This window comes from Mizuhopecten yessoensis, unplaced genomic scaffold, assembly GCF_002113885.1.
Source record: "Mizuhopecten yessoensis strain PY_sf001 unplaced genomic scaffold, ASM211388v2 scaffold5913, whole genome shotgun sequence".
Lineage (NCBI taxonomy): Eukaryota > Metazoa > Mollusca > Bivalvia > Pectinida > Pectinidae > Mizuhopecten > Mizuhopecten yessoensis.
In genome coordinates this window covers 842,609-860,829 of record NW_018406286.1, presented here as the reverse complement: position 1 = coordinate 860,829, position 18,221 = coordinate 842,609, and the positions used below count along the sequence as shown (strand labels likewise).

General features: G+C 35.3%; 1 protein-coding gene across 3 annotated transcripts; it reads left to right on the top strand.

The window, feature by feature from the left end:
- Nucleotides 1–559: 559 nt before the first annotated feature.
- LOC110451290 (carbohydrate sulfotransferase 10-like) lies at nucleotides 560–15,265 on the top strand. Of its 3 annotated transcripts, none has more exons than XM_021499222.1 (2): nucleotides 560–840; nucleotides 13,622–15,265. In XM_021499222.1, exon 2 carries the CDS (start codon nucleotides 13,666–13,668, stop codon nucleotides 14,791–14,793), a length of 1,128 nt encoding a protein of 375 aa, XP_021354897.1. In that variant the 5' UTR covers nucleotides 560–840; nucleotides 13,622–13,665; the 3' UTR covers nucleotides 14,794–15,265. The 3 variants fall into 3 exon arrangements, with proteins under 3 accessions (XP_021354897.1, XP_021354896.1, XP_021354895.1); XM_021499221.1 differs by lacking the exon at nucleotides 560–840 and adding an exon at nucleotides 1,291–1,668; XM_021499220.1 differs by lacking the exon at nucleotides 560–840 and adding an exon at nucleotides 9,999–10,128.
- The last annotated feature ends 2,956 nt before the right edge of the window (nucleotides 15,266–18,221 follow it).

The following is an 18,221-nucleotide window of genomic DNA, read 5'->3' as shown; positions in this document are numbered from 1 at the left end:
TGTGTAGCCATCCCTCCCTGTGTCACAAGTAATGCTACCTATCGTCAGTGATGAGTTGTATCTATGATACCTGGAAATGTACTTTTTTTATTTATCTGCATCCATTTACACGAATCTTCTTAATTATATGGATATCCGAAGTTTAAGGAGATCCCGTGTTATTGTTCATTTTCATCTTAAAATACTGACGTTTGGCGGGTTTTGGATCAACTTGGTGTCAAGATGTGAATAATTTACAAATAGCCGTGTTGAGGTTTTAAAAACAGTCTAAATATATAATCAATTATTCTTATCGACGTAGGACAAAAGTACCACAAAGATCAAACGCTAATTAAAAAAAAATACATGTATATTCAATGCATAAATCATCTTATATAGCAACGTACAAACAAGAGATCATGGAAGGATCTTGGCGCCCACCATTACAGGACCTTTATCATATCTACAAAGGATGATAAATTACCTGTTTTGCTCTTCATTTTCCTTACAGGTAATATTACCCAATCAGCACGCATACACAACACACATGGAGGCACGTCCTTAAATGACTTAAGCTGCTGATAGGACGGTAAACAAATTTAAACCAAACCAAACCAACGTTAGAAATAATTCTAAACGAGAATCTTGTTCATTAACTTAAACCTTGTAATGTCATATGTTCTTGCCCGCGATGACAAATGTACTTTGTATAGGAGTTGCGTAACTACATAAATAGAAATACTGTCGATGACGGATGCATTCTCATTATGGACAGGTGACAGGTGTATCTTGAACAGAAGGACCAAAGAGAACATGCCTTAGCTGTTAATAGGACGTTAAACAAAGGGAAAACAAAAACAGGTATACTATAAGATATGGCAACATTGTAGACGAAAACACACAATTAGTAAGGCTGCTATTTATAATTTTGATAAGTTTACACTTTGTTTACAATTATTAGAGGAAAGGTGTAGCAATATTTCATACGATTGAAAGTAAATAATTAATGTGACTTGCATATTTTTATAGTCTGCCCATATAGTAATTTAGATGTGTATAGTATATAATTATAGTATATAATCATGGTTATAGGATCAATCAGATTAATGAATCAGTCAATTAGTATTGATGGTTGTTGACAGTCACAATCTCACGGACAAAGGTTATGTAATGTGGAATACCTCCAGCTGGTGAAGTCCAGGGATGAAGTTGAAATGAAACCAAACAACAGTAAAAGTTTAAGGGGTATTATTACAAAATTATATGGTTTTGAGTGTAACATTGTGGATTGAACACGCTCTGTATTTACTTGTTACCTATTCTGTAATGTACATTATTAATATAGTACGTAGATTCCGTAATTGTCTGGATCACGTGACGATAACGTGACATATAAGTACGTTAACACTATATTAATGTTATTTTTACTAGTTAGTTTTATAGATATTGTTTATGATTTTTTTAATTGGCTACGTTGATTAATTACATCGCAGATATATAATGATTAAAATTTCTATCAACGGACATTTACGAACTATTTCGGCCAATCACAATCAAGCGGTCAGTTCAAAAGTAAATTCCTGGTTAGCGGTGAGCAGTTTCAGATTAGACAGCTGGTCATTCGGACGTACAAATGTAATTGGAATATATTAAAGCTCACCGATCCCCGACAAGGAATATAAGAAATACGTGAGTAATATATCTATATATTTATGATTGAGTATAAGAATACGGAGTATTAATTGCAGGATTTATTTAGATTATTTGGTATATTAGTTTCAACTCTATATTTGTGTGCGCTACCAAATGTATATCTGTTTTCAATTATATATATATATGCATGTAGCTCATTGTAAGTGTCTATTAGTATATTCATTACATAGTATGTGCAGTAGCGTAATGGATAACGTCGTGGCCCTGTAATCGTCAGGTTACTCGTACCTCTTAGTCGTGGGATCGAATCCCAGAGATTAGCCAATTTTATTATGTTGTATTTTACAATCATGTAGATATGTGTATTGGTACGTGTCATTGAACGCTTGTATTTGTTTACCACAGGCTGTTCGATATTACGCAATGTAGGAAAACAGTGAATTCGTGAATTACTCCAAACCTTCCCTAGGGTGAGTTATACTGTTCATAGTGAATGAATTATTTGTGATTACTGTTAACTTATCGTATTACAACATACTGTCCTTCATTGTAACTTATGGCAATATCGACACGTAATCTATAGTATGCACCAATTGTAAATGAACAATTACAGCTGTATGAGTGTTATAATTATCAAGCTGTTTATTGAGAATTATTGTCAAAATGTTATTCGCTAATCAATCTTAGATTATTTTCTCATGACTTTATATATGTATGATATGTCGGCGAGAAAACTGAATGTTTGTACAGATACATTTCAGACAAATGCCTTTGTGACATGAACAATGAATAAATGGAATATGGACATGATACACAGGTGTATGTGTTTATTTCTACATGCGACATGAGTACTGTAGAAAACGATGCCCCGTCCGTCACTGTGGTCGTGGCCAAGCTTCAAACAACCTAAACGCGCTGCGCCGGCTATTCCTAGCCACCGTAGTGTTAAACGCCAATTACCCGGCGACCGCGGCACGCCACGCCGCGCCAGTCTACAAAATACCCGCCGACACCCCGAGTACTAAAATAACCTATTTCTAGTCTGTTCAAGTTACTCTCCTGCTTAGGGTCGATTTAACTAGCGAGTGTAAACAGTCTCGCGACACTCCCCTTATTACCTGATCGGTTATGAATTATGATCCGTTCATCTTGTCCAACATACCCTGCCTCCGGCACACATATACAAAACACACATGGAGGCACGTCATTAAATGACGGACCTTCGCTGTTAATAGGAATATATGTTTGTTATGCGTCTTATATGATGTAGAAGATAAATTTCGCTTTGTTCTTAATTGTGCATTTTTCCAATTAACGCATTCCATTTATTAAACCTTACTTTATCAGTCGCACAAGTATGTATAAATTTATCAAGTTGTTGTCCACAGTAAGTGGAACAGGCATGGCTTATTTGGCCAAATATGTACGAATTTCTAGTAGAGGACAAAATTTGTTTGAATCAATTGTATTTAGTGCTTGTCAGAAATACATTAATATGTCCTCATCATAAAATACTATATATTATTAAGTATTATTTGTTAGCAGTGCAAGTTTTCTCTCTTCACTTCTAGGAGTACGTGCAGAGGCGATGTGTATATGTGTTGTTGTTGAATTGTTTACTTCACGTTGCACTGTATATATGCACAACTTGTGAGCTGTATAGCTGAAGGAAATAAACAAACTTGAATGTGTGTGTGAGCGCTTGAAGCAGTATATTTGTGTATTTGCTACCTTGCATAAGCGCAGATCTGACATCGACTTTAGTGCTATCTCACTGAAATACCGCCCGGTCACACAATACTGACAACGGGTGAACCAGTTGTTGTCATTACCCTAAATGCTGAGCGTTAAGCAGGGAATAACAACTATCATTTGTTTGGACTTCGCTATTTCCTAGTTTTGGTACAGAACCCATTGTCTTCCTCACCTGGGCGAACGTTCAACATTAAAACCAAAAGTGAGTAATTGCCAAACAATATGGTAGGAAATAAAAATAGAAGCTAGAGGTAGAGAGAAATATAAAGATATTGATGGTCGATGGAGAATAAATGGTATAGACGTGTTAGGTCTGTCTTTAGTGTTCTTAGCTGCGGGTAAATTAACTAAGGAATTAGCTGTGTTGTTCGGACTAGATAGGGAATGTTGTATATAATATACGAGTAGTAAATAAACTTGGGAGTACACATGCAAATATAACTTGGATTATGTGTTCCGGTCAGGTGACAATTCTCTTCACTGTATGATGTTTTCTATCGTAAATTTTTGGGGTGTCCAATTCATCAATACGCTAATATGTTAAAAATTAACATTACGAACACAATGAATATTTCAGTAAACTGAAATAAGTATGTTTACCGTAAACGCATATTTTCATGTTAAATTGGCAAAGGTATAAATCCAATAATTTGGAATATTTACATTGTAAAAAAAAAAAAAGTTTAATATATTTAGTGACTGTATCCTGCTTTGAATCGTACAGTTATCAGTAACGTTCGAGAAATCTACACCTTATCCGGGGGTTATAAAAACATGTTAATGTCACTTTACGCGACCACTTTATGCTTCAAAAAGGAACGAGCTCAAATCCCACACTCAAGCCGATCCTTTAGCCGCCATTTTGATTCAATATCCTGGCATATGTCATAAGTTCCTTTATCTGAATATAAACCAAAGCAAACAAAAAATTGAAACGTAGTCGGTAGTTTGTTTGTCAATAGCCCTGGTACAGTTTATTTTGTCCAAAACCTTACAAATGTGCACGTTTTGTTTAAATATCACTTCACTTTGCTAATGGATAATGTATATAAAGGCTTAATGGTTAAGCTATTCGCTGCAACTATCAGCAAATTTATTTCTGTTGCTTTTTGATAATGACACGTCGAGGACTTTTTTCAATGCGATGGGGTCTTGTCAAATGTACGTAGTCTTGGGCCTTATTCATTATACGGTTTTGATAATGTTTGTTTGATTGTGGTTTACCGTCCTCGCAACAGTCAGGGTTGTATGAGGACGGGTGCCTATGAAGACACATGCGTATTACGACTTCAGGGATCGGACACCGGTCGCTTGCGTGGAAGGCCGGAATGTTAACCACTCGATTAGGCCGCCAATAATCGTATTGATTGCACAGAAATTGTATCAAATACATTTTTCATAGACGATACATTATACATCCTTTCACGTTTATGTCTGAAATCAGCGCATTCAATCATTAAATGTTTGACTGAATGGCTGATCACATGCATCACAATAAGGTTGGTCTCCTTAACGTAAAATGTAACTATGGGAAAACAGGTTGCTAGCCTAAATGTGTTTTATTCCTTTCTCGTCATTGCCATCCTAGTGTAACTAAAGGTACGGTAGGGCTATTATCGTTTGTAGCGATATCACTGGTGCAGTCTGTTTGTTTACATGGGTGGTTACTTTTGAGACGACCGGATTTTGGGGAGTAACCGGAAGAGCTTCCGAGCTCTCTGCGCATACGTCATATATTAAGCCAATCAGAATAGGTGCCCGATACATGTTAAATAGGGCCAGGAGGCTAGGGTATTAAAGGGGATGAACGGGCAAAAACGGGGACGTGCGTGGCCGGAAAGGCGGGTATACCAGGATGGAAAAACCCGTCCAACGAGGCGCTGAAAACAGTGCTACCGATGTACTGAAAGCAGTACATCCAAGTTAGGGAAGGTTAGGGTATGCTTAAGGTTTGTTATCTTAACGTATGTCAGTGTTCCGGGAGGTTGTGGTTTTCACCGTAAAATAGTTACAGTTACCTATAGGCTTTATTTTACCACGTGGGGCTGATATATATAGCTTAACTAAACATACATTCTTTTCTCTACACTGTAGGTTTTGTTCTGTCTTATAATATATACAACTGTTATAAATGTACGTATTGTTTGTCATGTTTTAACGGCTAGCTTAGCCGTGTGATATTCAATAAACGTTAGTAGGTACTATATTGGTAAAAATAACTGTTCAAGAATATCATAAAAAGTGTCGTTTCAGAAAATATGTCACAAAACTTACACTTTCTCTTAATAACACTAATTAAAAGTGTCTGATAACATATTTAATAATTGCGTTTGTATTGCATATATTAAGTCTCGTACGAGTAGTACTGCGCATGCGTTTTTCCGAGAAATAATATAACATTGCGAAGCGACTTCGTGACGGAGACGGCAAAGTAGCTAAAGAGAGAGATTAAATACCTTAAAAACGAGGCAAGCCAAGAGGGTTGCACAGAAATTCAGCACACACATCAAGAAACAGACAAAATATTGATTCCGACCTTTCATAGCCGTTGCTTGACACTGACAGGTAAATAGGTCACATAACTTAACACGAATAGTGATGATAATACGCGTACGGCGACGATTACCCAACGTTACCCGGTTGTTGAATGCTTTACAGTGAGATAACTATCGGGTAGGTTATCGTTTCAAAACTATTTACTGCCAAACTGGTTACATGATTGATTGTGTGTATATTTTGGCAACAACACATACTAGAATGCAGTGTGGGGCACCATTAGGGGTAATGTTGTTGGCGGTGTATACGTATTACTTAATTAAAAACTGGAAATATAATTGACCATAATTCTTGAGATAGGCACTTGTGTAAGTCTAACAACAACAACAACAACATTAGTTCCAAGCCTAAGTAGGGGATATATCATAAATATGTAAAGTTTGACACCTGGCAATTTTCTCTGTGGGGACTTATAGTATTGACATTTTCGCTTACCAATGGTTATGTATATATTGACATTTGCATTGGTCATGATCAATTGGCGCTGTTAATTCTGCACCATCAATACCTATAAGCACAGCGATATACGAATTTGTTGCAGCTACATTTGGACCTCAATAATGTGTTCAGAGTATGTTTAAATATTTTTTAGGGTTTTAGATCAACTTTTGGTAAAATAAACTACCCTCAATAGTGATATATACACTCTAAACCAACAAACATGTACAATTAATCTGAATACCTTAGTTTAGGTCCAAATGTAGATGTAACAAATTATCAAGTCCCTGTCAAGTCCATATATGTGTATTAATAATAGACATCTTTCTTGAGGATAAATACATGTTTAGCCATGGCCTATTCCAAATGGTCATTACTGGCTCTGCGGATCTGCAGAACCTATCAATAGATGTTATAATAAAAATTAAATACATATGTACTGATGGCTGTTGGCCGAGGTATGTGCCACGCCTCTGTGACTTATTAGTGATATAGTGTCAGATTTCTGATCTCACTTTGGTTAATTGATTGGTTTTAGAAAAATCGGTTTTATATAACTTTCTTGTCGGTGGACATGAACAGGTGTATGCAAGTTTGTGCTATGGACAAGAACATGTAGACTTGTTTTAGTCAATGCATTGATCTACTCTGCTGCATTTATAATGCATACTGGGCTTTATAGATTTACGCAAGATCCATAGAGCACAATTATCAAAAAGATTTCAAGTAGACACTCCCTGTCACTACCATTGTAAGTTTGTCAGTCCTAGTAGTGAAAGTTAAAAATGAAAATTCAGAAAAATGTTTCATACTGCTTCGAGAAAAACAACTAAACATACAATATCTAATGCAATATACATACATTCGGTTAATAATTAATGTCAAAATTTTAAAAAAATATATTACTAAAAAGAAATTGATTTTCATGTCAAATGTATAGGACTTGTGATAGCCCGAGTTTCCTCTGGCCCGAACACCAGACATTTTGACATATATATGTCTGGTCAAAACGTCTGGTGTTCGGGCCAGAGGAAACTAGGGCTAGGCTTGATATAGCTAGCATACAGTATAATTACGATGTTTTATTACAGGAAAATTATAGGTCATTGATATGAAGAAAACATATTCTCCTTTGTAGTATTTAGTCACCTTCCGAAATTGAACGTAAAAAGTGAATTCAGTTATTATAATTATTAAATATATACGCAGCTCCGATAGATTTCGATACCCCTTTTTGGCCTCCGCTAGCTAAATTTCGCCGCCAGCGATGACGTGAACTATTTTAAATACGATAATCGTCCGTGATAATTGTGATTTACAAGGACCCTGGTTTATTTTATGATAAAAAGATTTTATCCAGCAACGAGACGTGCATAAGAAAAGAGAGACGAGGTATAAAACCTGACACACTTGTCTTTGTTTACATACACCTCGGTTTCCATTTTTGCTGTGACGGGGCAGGACAGAATTGTCAAGTGACGGACCATGCGATCTATTCGGCAATCTTCGAGATAAACGAGCATGGCGCTGTATACAAACTGCAGCCGAGAAACACAGGGTGCCAGTCCCGTAAAACGTGTCCATATGCGATATTGCCGCGCAAATCTCTTTATTTTTAGTATATTTATATATATATACAGTACTAATTTCCTGTTTCCTGGGCCCGTTTTTATGAAACCGTTCTCATGCTCAAGCATAGATTTTGTGTTCAAGTCTAATTTCTTATTCTTGTTATAACTTAATAAATCAATCTAAATTTGTCAATGATTTGGAAACGTTTTGAGCGACTTAATGCCAGATGTTGTTTCCAATGTTAACATTTGACTTTGTGATCGTGTGACATAAGTTAAGCGAGTTGCAAAAAAGATGGTTTGAGCACAGAATCCATGCTTGAGCATGAAAACGGGTTTCATGAATACGGGCCCTGGGTATGAAATATACGGCAATAATCCCTTTAACTTCTTCTTCTTCTGTCTTCTTCCATATGAAGGATCAGACTCAAAGGTTTGAATGCATTTGATCCTGTTGATTGGTTAATAACTCGGATACTCCTCCACATCTGACGGGCGCAGCTGGACATTCTTCGGGATAGCCGCGGGTCAGTTTGTCGGTAGTTTTGGGGAAAACCAAAATTAATATAGGATCACTTTCATCTTCCGACGCTGGACAGACTGGCTCTCCCCACGGATATCATATTACATAAGTATGTGTGACGTCGCGAGAGGACACCAATAGCATACCACGTGGCAGTGGTGGGTCACTAAGTTTCTAAAATATGGAGCAGATCTAAAAAAGGTGGGCGCAACTTCGGTAGAATTCAAATTTTTACTTGCACCGTTGCTTCTTTTCCCGCGATGATTAAAAATCATTCATCATCACACACTTCTAGAACATGGTTTCCACCCTTGGAATCACCAGCACTCCCCTCACCCGGAAATTGTATGAATAGACCACTTCCCAATCGGAAGCGTTTCTAATCTGAAACGTTTTACTGTTCCTTCTTATCTCGACAGGATCGTTATCACAAAGCTACACTGTCGATTGGGGTAACACTATCAGTTAAAATATCTCTGTCGACAGGCAGACCGTAAATAAATGTGCACAGCAAAGATAAATAATGCACATGCACAATGTGTATAACCCAAAATAAATAAAGCGAAACATTGCAGTGTTGTACGAATTCAAGCCACCAAACCTCGGCTACTAGCTTGCCTTAAAAATAACTTACTGACTAGACATTTCTAGATTGTCACTTTCTCTGTTGGCCTATTACTTAGAACTGCATATTAGAACATGGTAATATATGACTACGTTGAAATTATTATGAATAACAAACACAAATTACTATTAATTCTTTTAGAATTATGTAATCTCCTTTATTTCATGATCAGTTACAAAACGTTTGGTTTGGATTGTCTTAAAAGGGTTTAGAGTCAAAGTTAATAAAAAATGTAGTTTGGGTAAAAATGTCACTCTCGGGTCAAATGTAAGATTTGCATCCAATCAACAGAGCAAAATTCTGTTACTCGATGGTTTGACATGTTATTCAACTACTGTTTATTCAACAGCTGAAATACGCGTATTACATAATTAGCATATTGTTTAAAACCCAGTGCAGGTTATTGTAGAATGTCATTAAAGATTATGCCCCAATTCGTGGAATGTTTGCGTGTTTGTGTCGCAGACGGTTATGCTGGTGTATTAACCTCTTTGCGAACGTGCGGAGCTGATGAATATTGTATAGTGCTATATATGTTCCTTCACTGAAATGCATTGTAAATGCAAGGACACCCAACAAGGTATTACAACCGGTCATATCATACTTACAAGGGGTAGACCAGGTGTTGTGTTGGTGTTGTGATTACCCTATATTCTAACTATTAAGCAGGGAATAGAAGCTACCAGTTTTAGTGTACATGCATTAAAAAATGTTGCAAAAAGAAATCAACAAAAAAAGCAATCAATTTATTTTGTATAACACGCAAACCGAATCGAGACCGACTTGTTTTGTTAAACAAGAAAGTGATTGACGTGAAAAATTCCACCAATCAAATCGAACTCGTTGCCATACCTTGCTGATCAATATCTGCAAGTTAACTGAAACCTAATCAGTTTGGACCTGCAGTATGCACCTAGTTAAACATAAAATGGCGAGAAGAAAACTATTGTGGAAACTTTTGTTCGTTGGCGTACTAGCAGCTATTTCTCTGTTTTTATACAAGTCGGAAAATGTGCTGTCTTGTTCAAGTAAGTGTGGTGTGTGATTAGACTTAATACAAGAACATGTTTGACCAATTATTTTTATTAAATGAACTTAAGACGCATTCGCATTCCTTTCTTTCTTGTATCGATTCAAACATTAAAACAGTTATCATAAAGTGTTCACCTTTTTCAAACAGATTTAAAACAATGTATATATCAGTTATTGCGAACCACTATTTAAGTATCAACTATGTGCATATAATTGACGGGTGTCTTTTTTGTGCGAACGTTTAATTAGAGTGATATAATTAAGTTGCATTATGCAATTATTGTGCAATCATAGTGAAATTGTTGAATACATAGTATTTAAACCGAAATATAACACAATAGGTACCACTGTTGATTTCTTATTTATTTTTAAACATTTATGATGTCATGAATTTCTGGACGTATTTCATTAATCGCATTAGCAATACTTGTTATCGCGACCATCCACGAGCTACTCCCCTACGAAGAGTTCTTGCTGGAAAATGCACAAGTCTCGCAAGAGAATACGAGGATACGGGGGCAAAACAATCTGCCATGTGTAAACAATATGCCCCACCTTCGCTGTATTGAACCAACACAAATAACTCACAAGAATAGAGGTCACATCAAATGCATTTAGTGATGACATTCCAATCAAACTGTTTGTCCAAAACAAGCCTTCTGACGTTTCATTTACATAAAGGTAACACACGATACTCTGTACGCCGCTGACGATCCGTCACAACTGTGACGCGTTAGTTTCGTCCTCTTGTTCAATATCTGGCCATTTAACATGTCTGCTTGCTGTCATAGGTATACTAGCTCCCCATTTTTCTAATTTGGAGTAGGTGATACCTTTTGACTTTAAAGTATTACCAAATTCATTACATGGAAGTTCGTGGAAATTCGTATCTGAATGTTTTGGCGCTGCCATGTTGCCCGTTGCCCCAGCGAGTACAGTTTAATCCCCTCCTATTTGAATAGTTCCGCTGATCGCGATATCATCTATTCATGACAAATATGTTTAAATAATGGTACATAAATTATAGAAATAAATTTGATTGCATATTTGATTACATTCATTGATGCAATTACGAATAAACCAAATATTTTTTCTTGGTTTATGCATGGTTACCAAAATAGCACAGAGAGTGTACTTATTTGCGGCGAAAAGTTCTGTGACTTATGTTATGGCTGGTGGCGGTGCCAACATGTCTTGACAACAAAACACCAAATATAGTTCTATCTATAAATAATAAATTTCTTCCGTGTGGCATATTTTGAGTTATAAGCATTTATTACGGGAAAAAACTTATTGTACCAATAGTGTTAAATCAACGTTGTTAAAAATGCATTTTTATTGACACAATTACAACGACTTCCAGGTTGAGCGGATGGTTAATAAATAACAAGAGTAATGCAGTAGGCATGTATCAATGCGCACTACGACTAGGTCACTTGTGTAATTGCAAAACAATGAATGCATTCTCATCAATGTGTTAAAATATACATAATGACGAAACAAATATTTAAATAACACCAAGTTCAATTCTACATGATCTAAACTCGACAGGGTATTCTCTGCCGACCCGCGATATTGTGACTACCTGTCAGACGACAACAAACTAAGTAGTTTGACTAGACACTCAAAAAATAAATCACATTCGATTCAAACGCACAGGACGCAAGTCAGAGTTGGTTTGATGTATACGATGGCCGATAGCGGCCGTCACATCTTATATCTAAGATGAATAAGACTTGTACATGTACATTTTATAAAATGTGTACATATTATATATCATAACGGTTAAAATACCTTTCGTGATAAGACCCAGTCCGAAACAAAGGTGAAGTAAAGCAGACACCTTCTAGCTTATCCGTAGCTTTTGTTAAGAATATAAACCGGTCTTTTTCAGAGGACAAGTCGAGTATATTGATTAATTTGGTAAAAAAAATAAACTTCCCAAAAATAATTGTAATATTACGCCAACAACTGAGATATTTTAAGCATATTGACTGCATGTTTAAGAGAGCTTCCATAGTTGAAAGGACCATTGCGGAAATTGTTTATACATTATTTAATACTTTATATACTTAAATGAAATATTGATATCTCTTAAGTGGAAAAATAACAAGATATCTTATACTTTAAGAATAAATGTAGAGGTAATGAGGTGTCTGCTGCATTATAAATGTCCAAATTTTAATACGTTTTAATTAATTATGTTTTGAGATATACATGCACACTATTATTCATTATGGCGAAATAATATTTTATATCATTAACAATTTCAATTTCAACATATTTTATTGATAATCATGATCAATTAGATTAAACATCAGACTAAAAGCCTTTATTAAGTTCTCTCCATAATACATTTTATTCAAATAATAGCTGGTAATTGATAAAAATGGAAATTATGTAATATACAGTAAGATTAAGTTCATCATATATATATATCATTTTACTTCATACACTTCTTGTATTTTGGATATAAAAAATAAAACATGTTGCTATATACAAATGCAGCTGTTTTAATCTCTATACGATCTAACCAGCCATGACCATATACTTTTATACTTTTCTATTCCTATTTCAATTATACTCCACAAATAAGTAAAATTTCTGGAAAATATCCTTTTTCTACTTTACCTACTTTTCTATCAAGGGTATTCTTCTACGGACATAAGAGTTTTCAGTTGAGCATGTTTGTTTGTTGTAAAATTTGTTCAATCCGTCTTGTTTTACAGTGTCCATCTTATACATTGAATTACATAAAGATAAGCTATCTGTTTGCATTTAAAATTACAATAACTCAACAGTTTTGACAACTGTGGCACTCCTCTTACCCTTGGCGGATATAGCCATGTTTTCATAATTCCCTCCACTGCCATCTAGCGGATATACCGAGTTATCGCTCTACCCCTAAAAAACTTTGAACCAATCAGAATGACAGTTATATACACACTCCATCGGCGTTTTGATGTAAGCACGTGTATGTCGAGGCGGAGTATTAATGACAGCGCAATATGGAAACAATCCAAAGACAGCACACATATTTTTCCAGCTCATCAATTACATGTGGCACGAAGTCAAGGATTTCCGTTTACATGTGGCACGAAGTCAAGGATTTCCGTCATCTGATTCAACACTCCTTTTTTGCGTGTATCTGTGCCGGAGACAGGGTTTGTTCGTGTATTTGCATTCTTTTGATAGCGCGGATCTGATGCCGACTAAACAGTGCTATCTCACTGAAATACTGTGCCGAATGCACACAGCACAGCATTCCGCCAGGTCACATTATACTGACAACGGGTCAACCAATTGTTGCCATTACCTTAAATGCTGAACGTTAAGCAGGGAATAACGGCTAAGCAAATTAGTATTCAAACACGACAATATGTGCTTTAGCTAACAACACATTAATGCTTTGTTAATTAACATGTCACATTTTGTTTTTTCCTGTGTTAAAAGAATATTCATTGCAGATTTTCTTTTGTGTTATTTCAGATACATTGAAGAACCAAACAGTTATTGTTTACAAACCTAATCCGATGTACATAATTCAGCAAAAATGGTTCAAAACAGGACTGGCTAGTATAGAATATAATGTAAAACCAGCAACTTCTAAGCACCAAAACAACACTGCAGAAGAACTGTCAGGACGCTTGAGGAATATGATGCATGCTTGCAGCGCCAAAGTACCATTTTTACGAGTATATGGGAGAGAGCCTGTATTTTTCCGCTCAAATACAACAAACATTTCGTGCTGTAAGGTTCCAAAAACAGGAAGTTCTTTTTGGGGAGCAGTAATAATGGCCATTGAATCAACAAACACGTCTCGTAACGTGTTTAATATTAACCGAAATACTATCCATGGTCATAATGAAGTTACAATACACAAAGTCGTTAAGTCTGATACAAAAATACTAATCGGAAGAGACCCGTACACTCGACTGTTTTCGGCCTTTATCGACAAGTACTTTCTACTCGGAAATCTTGGGAGGTCATTAAGGGACGCCGTCGGTGCAGGTCCTTACCGAAAGGATGGAAATATATGTGGTTACAACGTCACGTTTAGTCAGTTTCTTGAGGACATCACACATCAAGTTTTTAAAGGGTTTCAAATAAATGAACACTTAATCCCAGTTTCTGACCTCTGTGACGTATGTGGAATGAAATACGACATGTTGATTAGGCAGGAAACCCTGAATAGAGACACACAACACCTCTTACGCAAGGTCGATTTAACAGCATTTAAGCGAACTGCAATACAAGTGGCGGTCAGTCCCAGGGGAATCAAACAAACAATTCATTCGTTGATTGCTTCGTATTTAACAGACTATGCCACCTACCGGAAAGATTGTCCGTCCCGTGTCCTTCACATGGAGAAAGTGTGGGCCACTCTCCAGATACAGGGGTATGTCAACACAGGTGTATCATACCCAAAACAACTCTTTGAAAACATCCGTGAATACAAAGCTGACAATATTACTTCTATTGTTCTTCATGCGATCGAATCTCGACCAATGACAAATGAGGAGAAAATAAAACAAAGGGCGACATTTGTGCGACGAGCGTACGAAGTCGTCGAGGACGAAACTATTAGGAAAGTGCAAACAGTATTCATGAAAGATTTTATATTGCTCAACTACGACCTTACACCTCCGCACAAAAGATGACCAAAACATGATAATCTAGCTTCATTTTAATTTGCTTGATGTGTTTAGTATATTTTATCCGTCATTTTTGTATTTTGAAATTCGTGGCAGTATATCGTGAAATTAAATATAACCAAAACTGTTTTTTGGCATTTAAATAATGATTTTGAGGAGTGATAAAAAGTAAGAATATTAATTCTCTATAAAAATGAAATTCACAATTTTAATAAATCACATTTTGACCTTTATCGCGGTTTAAACGGTTGAACGGGTTGGACCAGAGTTTTTTCTTTATGAAATAAGATCGGATCCAGTAATCTGATGCTGGTTTCATGCGAGCTTCGACAAAGTATTACAAGAAGTCCATACATTTGACTCATATAAGAGGTGTTGCACCATGGTGTTATTTCAAGGTCATCTGTCGTAGTAATATATCTAGCTGCGTCAAGTTTGAGTAGAACGACCACTTCATTTCGGAGTCATATTAAGGGGGGGGGGGAGATTTTTTCGTTATCCCCCTTTTTTAATACTTTTATTCGTAGGTAAATTTTTAATTATTGGTAAGATTATTGTATGGTTCTAATATGAATTTATGCAATTGATGACATAATTAAGCCAATATATAAAAAGGTCACAGTGACCTACTTATCAACCATGTGTTACTCTTAATATTTGCAGCTTAAGTGTCACGCAATACACCAAAATAATGAAGGAACTTTCTAAAAATAACATGCAGTTTTGTCAAAAGGCGTCCATTTGTGATTTTAATCCCCCTTTTACCCCCTCATATCTCGGGATTGTCTCCCAAGCTGACCTTAATTTCATGTCATATCATGATGGCATAACCCCAAGGTATGTATATAGCAACCAGAAGGCCACAATTGGCATCCCTCCTTTGTTGTTAAAGAAGATAGGTAACAATTAAAGTGTTGTATATAGATGTGTATCAGACTATCATAATATATAACTACGGTAAACAAACGCTAATTTAAGGTTTTGGAAAGTCGAATCTTTGGCATCATAAAATGTACAACTCCCAGTTAAAATTAAAATTAGCTCTTTTTGGCTCCTAAATGTGAAAAAATGCACCTTTTCTTTTGTTTTATGATAAACGATTATTCATGAGTATTTATGTATATATTGTTATGAATGTCGCTAGTTTCTTGTAGTAGCAAGTTCAAAATTGTGCTATGACTGTATCGTGTAACTGAAGTTATTGTGAAATGCTTTTAAAACAAAATTAGTTTTAATAAATTGCAAGTGAAAAATTGGATACCAAAATGTATTCGTCAATAGGTATAGATGAAATTTAACCTCTTGTTTTATGTAAGGTGTTTACATTGTTACATCACTGTATGCTTTAGAGAATAAACAATAGTATACCGATTTAACATGATCAAAACAACTGGCATCATTATAATAACCATTATATCAATGTATGTACAAAAATCTTCAACCATATAAAACAATGACAATTATGTAGATGCCGGTAATATGTGTATGCAGCGTTAAAATATTTCAACAATAGTACCAGCATAATTGATTATTTTGATTTTGGAAAGTGATGTTATCAAAAAGGTTTTGAAATGTTTTTCGCATCAACACAAAGTATAAAAACACATTAGGCATCGGTAAGGAAGGAATACGAAATTCAATGAACTAATATTGAAATGTAAGAAACATAATCAACTTTTAAACTGCATTTTTCCTGGAATGTGGAACTACCCATTGCGACTCTATAGTGATTTTAAAAACACTCATTATTGGATAGATTTTTAAACAATATATTACGTGTCGAAATATTTTGGCTATTTAAATCCAAATATTAAATGATGGTGAGTGAGCAATGTACACACCGTCATTATGTCCCATGTGTATTGTGTTTTATCGGCCACATCAGGAAAAGAAATTAAAACAAAATTAAAATTATACCTTTTTTTCATATGAAACGGAAAGTTATGATATATCACATATTTTTGTTTATAACAACAATGCTGATAATGTATTGGTTACCATTTCAATATGCGATTTATTTAAGTGATTTGTATTAAATTAAACATGGTTGGTTTGTATTTCATTAAACATAGTGTTGAGAAAGGTGATGGTTGTCATCTTACTTTTGACTGAATGACCACCTTAAACTTATATTAGTTTTAAAGCATGCAATAAAATGTAATGCAATAACCATTTTTATTACAATTGACCTAACTTCAACATGAAACTACTTATTTTACGAATGCTTTATTACCTGAGAACTGATGAAATATATAAAATATTATGACAGATATGGGTTTTTTTAATAAAAAAGGGGCCAGCACCTTTATCCTTATAGTAGAATGTAGAAGGTATTTTTATTAACTTTTTTTTTTTCAACATGATTTAACGATAAATTGATTATGTATATCATATCTCCAATGTATTCTTGTTGATTGTTAAAAAATTATGCAAATTTTGTCGGTCAATTTTGTTTAATTTTCGAGGGAAATTTAGCTTAAAATACCAGCTTGGTTACTCTCATAGCCCGATTACACAACCTCGAGTTAGAAAGCAATTGTTATGTTACCCAGAGACGTATATAACACATAAGGCTTTATACGTCTCTGTGTTACCCAATCCTAATAAAAATGCCGAAAAATATTTCTGTTAAAATATGGCCTAGTCTATAACAAAGTAAGGGTAGACGGGGCAGCCAGAATAACCGCCTACCAATAAACAAAGTTAAGCAAAACTATTACGTTATTATTACATTACTTAACATTCAGACGAACATGTCGTTACTACATAAAACATCTAACCGCAATCCATGCTCCGAAATGACTCGGCAACCGCATTCAATATCAAAATATTTATCGCGATTAACAAAAACATTGAAGTCAAATATTCCATTAACTCTGACAGTTAAAAAGGGGGAAACGATCAATACAGAAATCAACGCTCACCTGTCACAAAGTACCCGTATGTATGTGCCTATCAACAAGTGTAACGTACCATGCCGTAACTCAAAGCCTACATAAATTTTGTTTTGTAACAGTTTCAATGTCGCAATGCTAGTGTTAAATCAACAGTCTATAGGAATCATAATTTACGATAGGGAGATAAATGCATCATATTGACCACATGCATCCGACAGAGACCAGGTGCCTTATTGTAAAAAGAGAAATTTATTGTTTGAATGAAATGCGAGGGTACGCCATCGAATTATGGCAGAGATAGGGGAACACTTATCAAGAAAGCGTGGCGTGAGGATTAAAACAAAGCTTCGTTGTTTATCGTTAGTATAAAATATGCGAAAGTGCATATATCATTTACAATCCTCATTTCAATACAAGTACAGCACTTTAACACGAATTTCCAATATTACAGTTTTAATATAATTATTATAGTATTTTGAACAAATCGATGTTAATTCGGGTAGCCTAGTGCCATAGAAAATAAACAAATTGACACAT